The sequence below is a fragment of the Pongo pygmaeus genome, chromosome 3, assembly GCF_028885625.2.
Source record: "Pongo pygmaeus isolate AG05252 chromosome 3, NHGRI_mPonPyg2-v2.0_pri, whole genome shotgun sequence".
NCBI classification, from domain to species: Eukaryota; Metazoa; Chordata; class Mammalia; order Primates; family Hominidae; genus Pongo; species Pongo pygmaeus.
Genome location: NC_072376.2, coordinates 163,194,376 through 163,209,832, shown reverse-complemented (window position 1 = coordinate 163,209,832; position 15,457 = coordinate 163,194,376). Strand labels below are relative to the sequence as shown.

Genomic DNA, 15,457 nt, shown 5'->3' with positions numbered 1-15,457 from the left:
CACGCATTTTCTCCCACTGGGTCTACCGGAAATGGCACCGCCAGTGGACCTTCTGGGCTCTTGCTTCATCTCCAGAACAGGACTCCACAAGTATTAGACATTGAGAAAAAGAGTAAGACTGTTCTTTTCAGAGGCTAGTTTCTTAAGGTCCTTTGTTTCTTACCTCCAAACTCCTTGGTGAAGGTTAAAGTAAAATAAAGCTGGGGTGGTCCTCATTTTCCAGAATCAGGCTGGAGGGCGGGGCATGTGAGCTGTATACAATGAGGGGACCCAGGACATGTTGGGGGCAGGAATAGGGTCACAGGGGCTTCTACCCTGGCATTGGGCTAGCTCTGGATATTTCACTCATTGCTATTCTGACCTACACAGCTTAGATGTCATAAATTCTCCCACTTTCCCAGATCTAGTCTGATCACCCCCTTCTCCTAAGTAAATACTGGTGTCAGGGAACAAAGCTCCTACATATAGATTACATTGAGGAAATGAAGGACCCTTGCTGCTGTGTCTCCTGGGATTCATTTCTTGATTCAGTGGACGGCTTCCTTCTTGTGTCTCCACTGTTCTCTGTGGTCTCTCCATCACATTCTGCCGGCCTCCACCACGAGGCACGCACACAGACACACTCGCACTCGCTTTTATTTTTCCCTACCTTCCCATAATGCTGCATTTAAACCAAGTACACATCAGAGGATTTTCTTTTCCTCTTTTCTTTACAATAATAATGTGGATAATCTGTCACTTTGAGTTGCAATTATATTGTCAGCTACGCTAATAAATCTGTAAAATAATTTGAGATCCCTGGCTGACTGAAGCAATTTCTGTGGCATTTCAGTTAGTACCAGGGGCTCTGGGAAGTTCCTTGAGGCAGCAGTGGGAGGCTTTCTGCAGACCATTCGTACACACATGCTTCTCCTCTCTGCCCTGTAGCCATTGCTTTTTCCCTCTTTAATATTTCCCACTAGATTTTAGGCTTAAACAATCCATTGCCTTTTTCCCAGCACTCCTGCACTTTATCATGCTAACTTGCAAGTGGCAACTGTGTGATTAAAGTGAGCTTGCCTAAAACAAGCAATACCTGCCCACAGCTCCAGAGACTGATACTTTCACAGCTCACTACCTCAGGAGGCGAGGAAGGAAGCCACAGGCTGGGAATCCAAGACACCACAGAGCAGAATCTCCAGCTCCATCCTCAATCTGAGCCCATATAAGGAATGGACACCATGGAAACAAATTAGTCATCAGCTCAGACCAGAAATTAAGTTTCTGTGAAATACCAAGAACCCTGCAGGCAGGCAGCCTGGGGAAGCTCTGCACTTCCCACCTATTTTTATTTTAGATGCCAGATTGCTCTGTGGCATTTTGGTTAGCAGCATATCACAGTCCCTCAACTAGACAGTGTTGAGATGTCTTTATGAATAGCTGATATTTAAGGAGGCAGCCTGTACAGAGCAGCAAAGTTATTTTGTCCTAAACAAGGGAGAACCACCATTCACCCAGGGGAACGCATTTGTTTTCCCTTCCTGAAGCTGTTTTAGAATGTGGTCGTCCCCAGCAGATTGCTGTGGCCTGCTACTACCTGCGTGCAGCCACGGCGTTGTCCAGAGCACTCAGGATTTCAGGGGATGAGATTAACATGTCTCTGAGGCCCTCTGAAAACCTCTAGTCACAACCCAACCTGGATGCGGAGGCAGCCTGTCAGAATTTGAGTGGGAGATCAGGTGCTGCTTGCTAAATGTTACCCTGGCTCTTGCTGCCAGAGGAATTTGGCCTCTCCTGAAAGAGGCCAGCGAAATCTTTTTTCACCTTGGGAGGCATCTGGTTCATTAAAATGTTTTGAATGCTGATGACTGTATAGTCCCTAAAGCCCAGGTTTTACTTAATTTCAGATGCAAGCAGGATTAGAGATTCTTTACTAGAACAAAGAATTAAAGATCAATGGTTTTGTTTTAGTATAACACTTATCCAGTAAAAAGCTTCAAGTATAAAATTCAAGTGAACTACAACCATAAGGTTAATGGATTTTCATCAGCTGAATTTTATAAGTGTAGCAAATAATTGTTTGTCCTAGTCTCCACTGCAGTTCCCAGACACCCCTAGAGATTGCCATTTGTGAAATGAATGAGGGAAAAGGATATTGATTTTTGCTCATCTTGAAAATATCTTAATATCTGTGTTTGTTAACAAAACTTAGAGAATATGTAACTGTCTTCCACACATGGGTTTTTATTTTCTAGATGTGTTTTTGTGTTCTTGAGAATAAGCTGTATTTAAGAGACTACTAAAAGTTGGCATTTGGGTGAATGTGAATTAAATGGCTAAGAAAGTCTTTACCTTTCTATGATTTTTTAAAAGATATGTCAAAGAGTGAAGACTTAAGGCAGCTATGCTAGAACTGAATGTAGAACAGTGTCAATGTATCAGAAATTAGGTTTTTTTCTTTCTGTCTTGCCAGCACAATCTGTATTCCCCTGTGTCCAGGTGGACATGCGATTACAGGTGTTTGTAGTGGCTTTAAAACTCTGATGCCATCGCTAAAGAAAGGAAATTTGTATCTTAATAAGCTAAGAAAACAAGGCTTGGAGGTACCAGGCAGGAGAGGACGGGTAATAGGATTGGCTTTTGGAGTAGGGAGGGACAATTAGGAGTCACCACACTTTTTCTATAAATGGACAGAAAGTTAATATTTTCGGCTTTGAGGGTTCTACATTCTCTGCTGCAACTACCTGTGAAAGCAGTCATAAACAAATAGGTGTGGCGATGTTCCAGTAAAACCTTATTTATGGAAGGCCAGGCGTGGTGGTTCTTGCCTGTAATCCCAGCACTTTGGGAGGCCGAGGGGGTGGATCACTTGAGGTCAGGAGTTCGAGACCAGCCTGACCAACATGGTGAAACCCCGTCTCTACTAAAAATAGAAAAGTTAGACGGGTGTTGTGGTGGGCACCAGTAATCCCAACTGCTCAGGAGGTTGAGGTATGAGAATCACTTGAACCTGAGAGGTGGAGACTGTAGTTAGCTGAGACTGCACTACTGCACTCCAGCCTGGGTGACAGAGCAAGACCCTGTTTTGAGGAAAAAAAAAAAAACAAAACTGTTTATGGGGATTCAAATGTGGAATTCATATAAATATTCATGTGTCATGAAAAATTCAAGCATTAAAAAATGTTAAAACAAACAGTTATACGAAACAGGCAGTGGGCTGCATTTGGCCCGCAGGCTTTCATTCGTGGATGCCCATTTTACAGGATCAAAGAGCAAATTCTGAGCCTGTACTGTCTGTTCAGCGCTAGTAGGAAAGGGCAGAGGGGCACAGCCTAGAGCTGACTAAACCACAGGCTGGAGCACTGTCAGCCCTAGAGCAAGAAAATGCTGAACCGAGATTTAATCACCCCGGAAGTTGTAGCTCTCTACCAAGTCTTCTTCCCAACTGCTGTCAAAATCCAGCAGGCTCAGGGAAGGTGCCGAGGCTGCTGGCCACCTCCCTCCAGCCGGAGTCGCAAAGCAGCAGGGGATTAGAGGGGATGTGAGGTCAGGTGGCACCATCTGCCAAGTCTTGGGACAAAACAGCCTTATTAGCATGTCCGCAGTGCAAATGAAGAGATGCCAGGGCTTCTCATTAGAGCACTGGTCCCAGTCCACAACACACACCATTCCAGTAGCATTTGTAGAACTGGAAGAGTTTGCTACCTAGTATTTAAAAAAGCAAAGCCAAAAAATTCTCAAGCATTGACGAACTTTGTCCATTTGGTTTTTGAAAAATGGCAGATCTTCTACAACTCATGATTTTCTAAAAACTCACTCCTGAGGATCTCTCTCTCTTCTGTCTGCACCGTAGTAGCTGGTGTAAGAATGACTCAAACACAGGGTGGGGGCCAAAAGTTTCCTAGAACCACATTTCTACTTAATGTTGCTGTGTCTCACAGGCCATCCAGCTGAGCCGAGATGGGCAGTACCTGCTCACAGGAGGAGACAGAGGAGTGGTCGTGGTCCGGCAGGTGTCGGACCTCAAGCAGCTCTTTGCCTATCCAGGATGCGACGCTGGAATCCGGGCCATGGCGCTGTCTTACGACCAGAGGTAACACTGGAATCATGGGCTACAAATAGCACTTTCAAAAACTGCAGAGGGGACTGGTCGTGTTGGCTCACACCCGTAATCCCAGTACTTTGGGAGGCTGAGGCAGGAGAATCACTTGAGCCCAGGAGTTCGAAACCAGCCTGGGCAACATTGCAAGACCCTGTCTCTACAAAAAAAAAACAACAAAAAAACAAAAAAACATTTTCAAAATTGTATAGTAAAACCTGCAGAGGGAATTTATTTAAATGGGCTGATGGAGTTGAGTTGTGGGGGTCACCTGTACAATCAAAGCAAGAACACTTTTTTAAAAAGTGTGATTTTCTTTCTGATAACATTGCCACTCTTGGACAAAGGCTGAGTTCTCAAGGAACAGACAGAATTTAAGTAGCAAAGGCTCTGATTACAGTGATGCAAAGCTTTTTATATTTCTTTGAAGTATCTTTTTTTTTTTTTTATACCTTAAGTTCTGGGGTACATGTGCAGAATGCAGTTTGTTACATAGGTATACATGTGCCATGGTGGTCTGCTGCACCCATCAACCCGTCGTCTACATTAGGTATTTCTCCTAATGCTATCCCTCCCCTAGGCCCCCACCCCTGCAACAGGCCCCTGTGTGTGATGTTCTCTGTGTCCATATGTTCTGTTTGTTCAACTCCCACTTATGAGTGAGAAGATGAGGTATTTGCTTTTCTGTTCCTGTGTTAGTTTGCTGAGAATGACAGTTTCCAGCTTCATCCATGTCCCTGCAAAGGACATGAACTCGTTCTTTTGTATGGCTGCATAGTATTCCATGGCATATATGTGCTACATTTTCTTTATCCAGTCTTATCATTGATGGGCATTTGGGTTGGTTGCAAGTCTTTGCTATTGTGAATAGTGCCACAATAAACATAGATGTGCATGTGTCTTATACTAGAATGATTTATAATCCTTTGGGTATATACCCAGTAATGAGATTGTGGGTCAAATGGTATTTCTGGTTCTACATCCTTGAGGAATCGCCATTCTGTCTTCTACAATGGTTGAACTAATTTACACTCCCACCAACAATGTAAAAGCATTTCTGTTTCTCCACATCCTCTCCAGCATCTGTTGTTTCTTGACTTTTTAATGATCGCCATTCTGAAGGGTGTGAGATGGTATCTCATTGTGGTTTTGATTTGCATTTCTCTAATGACCAGTGATAAAGAGCTTTTATTCATGTTTGTTGTCTGTGTAAATGTCTTCTTTTGAGAAGTGTCTGTTCATATCCTTTGCCCACTTTTTGATGGGGTTGTTTTTTTCTTGCAAATTTGTTTAAGTTCTTTGTAGATTCTGGATATTAGCCCTTTGTCAGATGGATAGATTGCAAAAATTTTCTCCAATTCTGTAGGCTGCCTGTTCACTCTGATGATAGTTTCTTTTGCTGTGCAGAAGCTCTTTAATTAGATCCCATTTGTCAATTTCGGCTTTTGTTGCCATTGCTTTTGGTGTTTTAGTCATGAAGTCTTTGCCCATGCCTATGCCCTGAATGGTATTGCCTAGGTTTCCTTCTAGGGTTTTTATGGTTTTAGGCCTTACATTTAAGTCTTTCATCCATCTTGAGTTAATTTTTGTATAAGGTGTAAGGAAGGGGTCCAGTTTCAGCTTTCTACCTATGGCTAGCCAGTTTTCCCAGCACCATTTACTAATTAGGGAATCCTTTCCCCATTGCTCGTTTGTGTCAGGTTTGTCAAAGATCAGATGGTTGTAGATGCTTGGTGTTATTTCTGAGGCCTCTGTTCTGTTCCATTGGTCTATATATCTGCTTTGGTACCAGTACCATGCTGTTTTGGTTACTGTGGCCTTGTAGTATAGTTTAAAGTCAGGTAGTATGATGCCTCCAGCTTTGTTCTTTTTGCTTAGGATTGTCTTGGCTATGCAGGCTCTTTTTTGGTTCCATATGAAATTTAATGTAGTTTTTTCTAATTCTGTGAAGAAAGTCAATGGCAGCTTGATGGGGATAGCATTGAATCTATAAATTACTTTGGGCAGTATGACCATTTTCACAATATTGATTCTTCCTGTCCATGAGCATGGAATGTTTTTCCGCTTATTTGTGTCCGCTCTTATTTCCTTGAGCAGTGGTTTGTAGTTCTCCTCGAAGATGTCCTTCACATCCCTTGTAAGTTAGATTCCTAGGTATTTAATTCTCTTTGTAGCAGTTGTGAATGGGAGTTCACTCATGATTTGGCTGTTTGTCTGTTATTGGTGTATAGGAATGCTTGTGATTTTTGCACATTGATTTTGTATCCTGAGACTTTGCTGAAGTTGTTTATCAGCTTAAGGAGATTTTGGGCTGAGACAGTGGGTTCTCTAAATATACAATCATGTCATCACAAACAGGGACAATTTGACTTCCTCTTTTCCTATTTGAATACCCTTTCTTTCTTTCTCTTGCCTGATTGCCCTGGCAAGAACTTCCAATACTATGTTGAATACGAGTGGTGAGAGAGGGCATATCCTTGTCTTGTGCCAGTTTTCAAAGGGAATGCTTCTAGTTTTTGCCCATTCAATATGATATTGGCTGTGGGTTTGTCATAAATAGCTCTTATTATTTTGAGATACATTCCATCAGTACCTAGTTTATTGAGAGTTTTTAGGATGAAGGGTGTTGAATGTTGTTGAAGGCCTTTTCTGCATCTATTGAGATAATCATGTGGTTTTTGTCATTGATTCTGTTTTTGTGATGAATTACTTTTATTGATTTGCGTATGTTGAACCAGCCTTGCATCCCAGGGATGAAGCCCACTTGATGGTGGTGGATAAGCTTTTTGATGTGCTCCTGGATTCAGTTTGCCAGTATTTTATTGAGGATTTTCACATTGATGTTCGTTAGGCATATTGGCCTGAAATTTTCTTTCTTTGTTGTGTCTCTGCCAGGTTTTGGTATCAGGATGATGCTGGCCTCATAAAATGAGTTAGGGAGGATTCCCTCTTTTTCTATTGATTGGAGTAGTTTCAGAAGGAATGGTACCAGCTCCTTTTTGTACCTCTGGTAGAAATTGGCTGTGAATCCATCTGGTCCTGAAATTTTTTTGGTTGGTAGGCTATTGATTTCAGAACTTGTTATTGGTCTATTCAGGGATTCGACTTCTTCCTGGTTTAGACTTGGGAGGGTGTATGTGCCCAAGAATGTATCCATTTCTTCTAGATTTTCTAGTTTATTTGCATAGAGGTGTTTATAGTATTCTCTGATGGTAGTTTGTATTTCTGTGGAATCAGTGGTGATAACCCCTTTATCATTTTTTCTTGTGTATATTTGATTCTTCTCTCTTTTCTTCTTTATTAATCTGGCTAGTGGTCTATTTTGTTGATCTTTTCAAAAAAACCAGCTCTTGGATTCATTGATTTGAAGGTTTTTTTGTGTCTCTGTCTCCTTCAGTTCTGCTCTGATCTTAGTGTCTTCTGCTAGCTTTTGAATTTGTTTTCTCTTCGTTCTGTAGTTCTTTTAATTGTGATGTTAGGGTGTTGATTTTAGATCTTTCCTGCTTTCTCTTATGGGCATTATGTACTATAAATTTCCTTCAAAACAGTGTTTTAAATGTATCCCAGAGATCCTGGTATGTTGTGTCTTTGTTCTCATTGGTTTCAAGTAACATCTTTATTTCTGTCTTCATTTCAGTATTTACCCAGTAGTCATTCAGGAGCAAATTGTTCAGTTTCCATGTAGTTGTGCGGTTTTGAGTGAGTGTATTAAGCCTGAGTTCTAATTTGATTGCACTGTGGTCTGAGAGACTATTGGTTATGATTTCCATTCTTTTGCATTTGCTGAGGAGTGTTTTACTTCCAATTATGTGGTCAATTTTAGAATAAGTGCAGTGTGGTGCTGAGAAGAATGAATATTCTGATGATTTGGGGTGGAGATTTCTGTAGATGTCTATTAGGTCTGCTTGGTCCAGAGCTGAGTTCAAGTTCTGAATATCCTTGTTACTTTTCTGTCTCATTGATCTAATATTGGCAGTGGGGTATTAAAGTCTCCCACTATTATTGTGTGGGAGTCTAAGTCTCTTTGTAGGTCTCTAAGAACTTGCTTTATGAATCTGGATGCTCCTGTATTGGGTGCATATATATTTATGACAGTTAGGTCTTCTTGTTGCATTGATCCCTTTACCATTATGTCATGGCCTTCTTGTCTCTTTTGATCTTTGTTGATTTAAAGTCTGCTTTATCAGAGACTAGGATTGCAACCCTGCTTTTTTTTTTGTTTTCCATTTGCTTGGTAAATCTTCCTCCATCCCTTTATTTTGAGCCTATGTGTGTCTTTGCATGTGAGATGGGTCTCCTGAATATAGCACACTGATGGGTCTTGACTCTTTATCCAGTTTGCCAGTCTGTGTCTTTTAATTGGAGCATTTAGCCCATTTACATTTAAAGTTAATATTGTTATGTGTGAATTCGATCCTGTCATTATGATGCTAGCTGGTTATTTTGCTCATTAGTTGATGCGGTTTCCTTCATAGCATCGACGGTCTTTACAATTTGGTATGTTTTCATAGTGGCTGGTACCAGTTGTTCCTTTCCGTGTCTAGTGCTTCCTTCAGGAGCTCTTGTAAGGCAGGCCTGGTGGTGACTAAATCTCTCAACATTTGCTTATCTGTAAAGGATTTTATTTCTCCTTTGCTTATGAAGCTTAGTTTGGCTGGATATGAAATTCTGGGTTGAGAATTATTTTCTTTGAGAATGTTGAATATTGGCCCCCACTCTCTTCTGGCTTGTAGGGTTTCTACTGAGAGATCCGCTGTTAGTCTGATGGCCTTTGCTTTGTGGGTAACCTGACCTTTCTTTCTGGCTGCCCTTAACAATTTTTCCTTCATTTCTACCTTCACATAATCTGATGATTATGTATCTTGGGGTTGCTCTTCTTGAGAAGTATCTTTGTGGTGTTCTCTGTATTTCCTGAATTTGAATGTTGGTCTGTCTTGCTAGGTTGGGGAAGTTCTCCTGGATAATATCCTGAGGAGTGTTTTCTAGCTTGGTTCCATTCTCCCCATCACTTTCAGGTACACCAATCAAATGTAGATTTGGTCTTTTCACATAGTCCCATATTTCTTGAAGGCTTTGTTTGTTCCTTTTCATTCTTTTTTCTCTAATCTTCTCTCTTTATTTCATTAAGTTGATCTTCAGTCTCTGATATCCTTTCTTCTGCTTGATAGATTTGGCTATTGATACTTGTGTATGCTTCACGAAGTTCTCATGCTGTGTTTTTCAGCTCCATCAGGTCATTTATGTTCTTCTTTCAACTGGTCATTCTAGTTAGCAATTCATCTAACCTTTTTTCAAGGTTCTTAGCTTCCTTGCATTGGATTAGAACGTGCTCCTTTAGCTCAGAGGAGTTTATTACCCACCTTCTGAAGCTTACTTCTGTTAATTTGTCAAACTGTCCAGTTTTGTTCCCTTCCTGGTGAGGAGTTGTAATCCTTTGGAGAAGAGGCATTCTGGTTTTTGCAATTTTCAGCCTTTTTGCACTGGTTTCTCCCCATTTTTGTGGATTTATCTATCTTTAGTCTTCGATGTTGGTGACCTTTGGATGGGTTTTCTGTGTCTGGACATCCTTTTTGTTGATGTTGATGCTATTCCTGTTTGTTAGTTTTCCTTCTAACAGGCCCCTCAGCTGCAGGTCTGCTGGAGTTTGCCAGAGGTCCACTCCAGACCCTGTTTACCTGGGTATCACCAGTGGAGGCTGCAGAACAGCAAAGATTGCTGCCAGTTCCTTCCTCTGGAAGCTTCATTCCAGAGGGGCCTCCGCCAAAGCTCTCCTGTATGAGGTGTCTGTCGGCCCCTACTGGGAGGTTTCTCCCAGTCAGGAGACACAGGGGTCGAGGACCCACTTGAGGAGGCAGTTTGACCCTTAGCAGAGCTCAAATGCTGTCCTGGGAGATCCACTGCTGTCTTCAGAGCTGTCAGGCAGGGACATTTAAGTCTGCTGAAGCTGCACCCACGGCTGCCCCTTCCCCCAGGTGCTCTGTCCCAGGGAGATGGGGGATTTATCTATAAGCCTCCTAACTGGGGCTGCTGCCTTTTTTTCCAGAGATGCCCTGCCCAGAAAGGAGGAATCTAGAGAGGCAGTCTGGCCACAGTGGCCTTGCTGAGCTGCAGTGAGCTCCACCCAATTCGAATTTCCCAGAGGCTTTGTTTACACCGTGAGGGTAAAACCACCTACTCAAGCCTCAGCAATGGTGGATGCCCCTCCCCCCACCAAGCTTGAGCATCCCGGGTCAACTTCAGACTGCTGTGCTGGCAGCAAGAATTTCAAGCCAGTGGATCTTAGCTTGCTGGGCTCCACGGGAGTGGGGCCCACTGAGTCAGACCACTTGGCTCCCTGGCTTCAGCCCCCTTTCCAGGGGAGTGAACGGTTCTGTCTCGCTGGCATTCCAGGCACCACTGGGGTATGAAAAAAAAAAAAAAAAAACTCCTGCAGCTAGCTCAGTGTCTGACCAAACAACCACCCAGTTTTGTGCTTAAAACCCAGGGCCCTGGTGGTGTAGGCACCCAAGGGAATCTCCTGGTCTGCAGGCTGTGAAGACCATGGGAAAAGTGCAGTATCTGGGCCAGAGTGCACCATTCCTCATGGCACAGTCCCTCACAGCCTCCCTTGGCTGGGGGAGGGAATTCCCCAACCCCTTGCGCTTCCCTGGGTGAGGCAACACTCCACCCTGCTTTGGCTCGCCCTCTGTGGGCTGCACCCACTGTCCAACCAGTCCCAATGAGATGAAACAGGTACCTCAGTTGGAAATGCAGAAATCACCCACCCAGCGTCAATCTCGCTGGGAGCTGCAGACCAGATCTGTTCCTATTTGGCCATTGCCAGCCTGAAGTACCTTTATTAGTAAATAAAACTGAAAGAGCTGTAAAGATGTTTAATGTAAAATGCCTTTATCTCTGCATATCTCTGCATATGGAGAGTCCCCTGAAAGATAGGGCTTATTTCCTAAAAGGTCTCAAGTGGTAGATTTTGGGGGGATCATCTTTATCTGGCACCTTATTTCCTCTTAATGTATAGTCACAAATTTTTGTTCCTTTTAAAAAAAATTGTGGCAACATATAACATTTTCCATCTAAACTCTTTTCAATATATAATTTAGTGGCATTATGTACATTTACAGTGTTGTGCCACCATCACCATCATCCATTTCCAGACCCTTTTCATCATAAACAGAAGCTCTGCCTGTTAATGACTCTCTCTCCCCACCAGCTCATGTGCATTCTACTTTCTGTCTCTATGAATTTACCTCTTCTAAGCACCTTCCGTAAGTGGAATCATACCATATTTGTTGTGTGGCGCCTGGCTTATTTCACTTGGCGTAACGCTTTCAAGGTTCCTGCATGTTGTAGCACGTATCAGAATATTATATGAATGTTCTGTGTTCTTTTTATCATTCACCTGTTGATGATGGATACTTGGGTTGTTTCTACCTTTTGGCTATTGTGAGTAATGCTGCTATGAACATTATCATACAAATAGCTATTCAAGTCCCTTTTTACAGTCCTTTTGGGTGTATGCCCAGGAGTGGAATTGCTGGGTTATATGGCAATTCTGTTTGACTTTTTGAGGAAACCCTAAAGTGTTTTCCACAGTGGCTGTACCATTTTACATGGGTTCCAATTTCTCCACATCCTTATCAACACCTTGCTCTATTTTTTAACAGTTGTCCTAACAGGCGTGGTCTGTCATTGTGGTTTTGATTTCCCCAATGATCAGTGATGTTTTTTCACTCTCTTCATAATATCCTTAGATGCTCAAAAGATTTTACTTTTTGTCTGTTTTTTGAGACAGGGTCTCACTCTTTTGCCCAGACTGGAGTGCAGTGGCGCGATCACAGCTCACTGAAGCCTCAACCTCCTGGGGTCAAACGATTCTCCCGCCTCAGCTACATGGTAGCTGGTACTCCAGGCATGTGCCACCATGCCCAGCTTTTTTATTTTCTGTAGAGACAGGATCTCACTATGTTGTCCAGGCTGGTCTTGAACTCCTGGGCTCAAACAATCCTGCTGCCTCAGCCACCCAAAGTGATGGGATTATAGCCATAAGCCACTATACCCAGCCCTGATTTTACTTTTTATGAAGTCCTATTTTTTGTTATGAGTTTGTTTTGTTATCTTGTCTCGTTTTGATATCATATCCAAGAAACCACTGCAAAATCCAAGGTCATGAAGGTTTTCCCATATGTTTTCATCTAAAAGTTTTATAGTTTTAATTTATATTTAGGTTTTTGATCCATGTTGAGTTAGTTTTTTAATATAATGGTAGGTGAGAGTCCACCTTCATTGTTTTGCATGTGGACATCCGATTTTCCCAGCATCATTTGTTGAAAAGAAGGTGCTTTCTCCATTGAAAGGTCTTGGCACCCTATTTGAGCACATATGTGAGGGATTATTTCTCAACTTTCTCTTCTGTTGGTCTGCCTATATCAGTATGACAATGTTTTGATTACTGTCGCATTGTAGCAGTAAGTTTTCAAATCAGGAAATGTGCAATTGCTAACATATTTCTTCTTTCTCAAGATTGTTTTGGCTGTTAGGGGTTTCTGTCTCACTTTGTCACCCAGGCTGGAGTGCAATGGCATGATCTCGGCTCACTGCAACTCTTAATTTTCCTTTTGGACTGCTCATTGTTAGTGTATAAAAATGCAACTGATTTTCGTGTTGTATATCCTGCAAATTTGCTGAATTCATTTATTAGCTCTAAGTTTTTGTTTTGTTTTGGTGTGGAATTTTTAGGATTTCCTACATATAAGATCATGTCATCTGTAAGCAGAGACAGTTTCACTCCTCCTTTCCAATTTGTATACTTTTTTCTTGTGTAATTGCTCTGTCTAGGACTTTCAGTACTGTGTTGGATAAGAGTGGTTAAAGTGGGCATCCTTGCCTTGTTCCCAATCATAGGGGAAAAACTTCTTTTCATCGAGTGTGGTGTTAGCGGTGGGTTATTCATACATGCTGTTTATCATTTGAGGTAGTTTCCTTCTACTCCTAGTTTATTGTTTTCATAATAAAAGGATGATGAATTTTGTCACATGTCAAATTTTCCAGCATCAGTTGAGATGATCATGTGGGCTTATTTTGTTGTTGTTTGTTCTGTTAATGGAGTATGTTATATGTTGGTTGACTTTTGCATGGTGAGTCATCCTTGCATTCCCAGAATGAATCCCATTTGGTCATGGTGTATATTCCCACTACTATGCTAGTGAATTCAGTTTGCTAGTATTTTGTATCCTGGTCTGTATGTTCTTTTGTTGTCATGTCTTCAACTGGCTTTGGTGTCATGGTAATACTGGCCTTATTGAATCACTTAGGAAGTGTTCTGGATTCTTTAATTTTTTGGAAGAAATTGAGAAGGATTGGTGTTAATACTTCTTTAAATGTTTGGTAGAATTCATCAGTGAAGCCATCTGGTCTAGGACTTTTCTTATTGGGAGGTTTTTGATTACTGAGTCAATCTCTTCACTTGTCATAAGTCTAATCATTTCTATTTCTTCATTCAGTTTTGGTATACTGTTTTCAGGAATTTGTCTATTTCATCTAGGTTGCCTTATTTGTTGGTATACAGTTGTTTCTAATAGTCTCTCTGAACTCATTGTTTCTGCCAAATCAGTAATGTCCCAACTTTTATTTCTGATTTTAGTAATTTATCTTTTTTTTTTTGAGATGGAGTCTCACTCTATCACCCAGGCTGGAGTGCAATGGCGCAATCTCAGCTCACTGCAACCTCTGCTTCCCAGGTTCAAGTGATTCTCCTGCCTCAGCCTTCCAAGTAGCTGGGATTACAGGTGCCCACTACTACGCCCAGCTAATTTTTGTATTTTTAGTAGAGACGGGGTTTCCCCAGGTTGGCCAGGCTGGTCTCGAACTCCTGACCCCAGGTGATCCACCCGCCTTGGCCTCCCAAACTGCTGGGATTACAGGCATGAGCCACCATGCCCAGACAAGTCATCTTAGTCTAGCTAGAGGTTTGTCAATTTTGTTATCTTTTCAAAGAACCAATTTTTGAGTTTTTTCCCTATCATTTTACTATTTTCTGTTTTATCTATCTCTACTCTGTTCTTTATTATTTTCTTCCTTCTGCCTAGCCTGGGGTTTAGTCTATTTTCTAGTTCTTTAAGAGGTAAAGTTAGGTTACTGATTTGAGATATTTTTAAATGTATGTGTTTACAGCTAAAAATTTCCATTTTAGCATTGCTTTTGCTGCATTTCGGAAGTTTTGGCTTGTTGTATTTCCTTTTCATTTGTCTCAGTGTTTGCTGATGTCTCTTATGTTGTTTTCTTTGACTCATCATTTATTTACTTTCCACATATTTGTGAATTTTCTAGTTTACCTTCAGTTATTGGTATCTAGTTTCATTCTATTATGATCAGAAAAGCTACTTTGTGATTTTAATCTTTACTAAGTCATTAACACTTGTGGCCTAACATATGATTTAGCTTGGAGACTATTCCATGTGCACGCAAAAACATGTATATTCTATTCTATTGTTGTTGGGAGGGTGTTCCATATACATGTGTCAGGTCCAATTGGCTTATCGTATTGTTCAAGTGTCCTATTTCCTTATCTTCCACCCGGTTGTTCCACCCATTATTGAAAGTGGGGTATTGACGTCTAAAACTATTACTGTAGAACCATTTCTCCCTTCAATTCTGTTAATGTTTGCTCTTTGTATCTTGGGGGTCTGATGATAAATGCATATATAATTGTTATATTTCTGTGAATTTACCCTTTTCTCAATGTAGTGTCCTTCTTTGTCTCTTGTTACAGTTTTTGACTGAAAGACTATTTTGTCTGATATTAGTATAAGCCACCTCAGCTCTCTTTGCTACTATTTACATGGAATATCTTTTCCATCCTTTCACTTTCAAGCTGTTTGTTTGTCTTTAGATCTCAAGTGGGTCTCCTGTAGACAGCATATAGTTGGATCATGTTTTTTTTATCCATTCTGCCAATCTCTTCCTTTTCGCTGGAGAATTTAATCTCTTTAATGACTGATAAGGAAAGACTGACTTTTGCCACTTTGCTATTTAATTTTCTCTCTGCCTTAGAGTTTTGTCTCTCATTTCCTCCTTACTGTCTTCCTTTGTTTTTAGTTGATTTTTTTTGTAGTGACACATTTTAATTCCTAATTTTGAGACGAGGTACTAGGAAGGATACTGAATATGGCTTCTAAGGGCTGGTCCTAACCAAACTACACAGAGAAAAATCTGGCTATGCTCAGTTTAGGTTCACCTATGTTCTCCATCTCTTTCCCTGCACCACCTCTTTGGGGACAGGAGACCAAGAAGCTTGCAGAAGAAGTTCTTATCTTCAGTGATTTCAGTGAGTCACTGTGTTATGAGGACTAGGTCCTCACCCAGAGCATGATGGACATAGACTAC

General features: G+C 41.4%; 1 protein-coding gene across 5 annotated transcripts in view; it reads left to right on the top strand.

Moving 5' to 3' along the window:
• Window positions 1-15,457, top strand: part of LRBA (LPS responsive beige-like anchor protein) — a 764,782-nt gene that overhangs the window by 747,681 nt on the left and 1,644 nt on the right. For all 5 annotated transcript variants that reach the window (XM_054484859.2, XM_054484861.2, XM_054484860.2 and 2 more), the window contains one exon: window positions 3,921-4,072. In XM_054484859.2, the coding sequence (XP_054340834.1) occupies window positions 3,921-4,072 (152 nt within the window). The remainder of the gene's footprint in view (window positions 1-3,920; window positions 4,073-15,457) is intronic.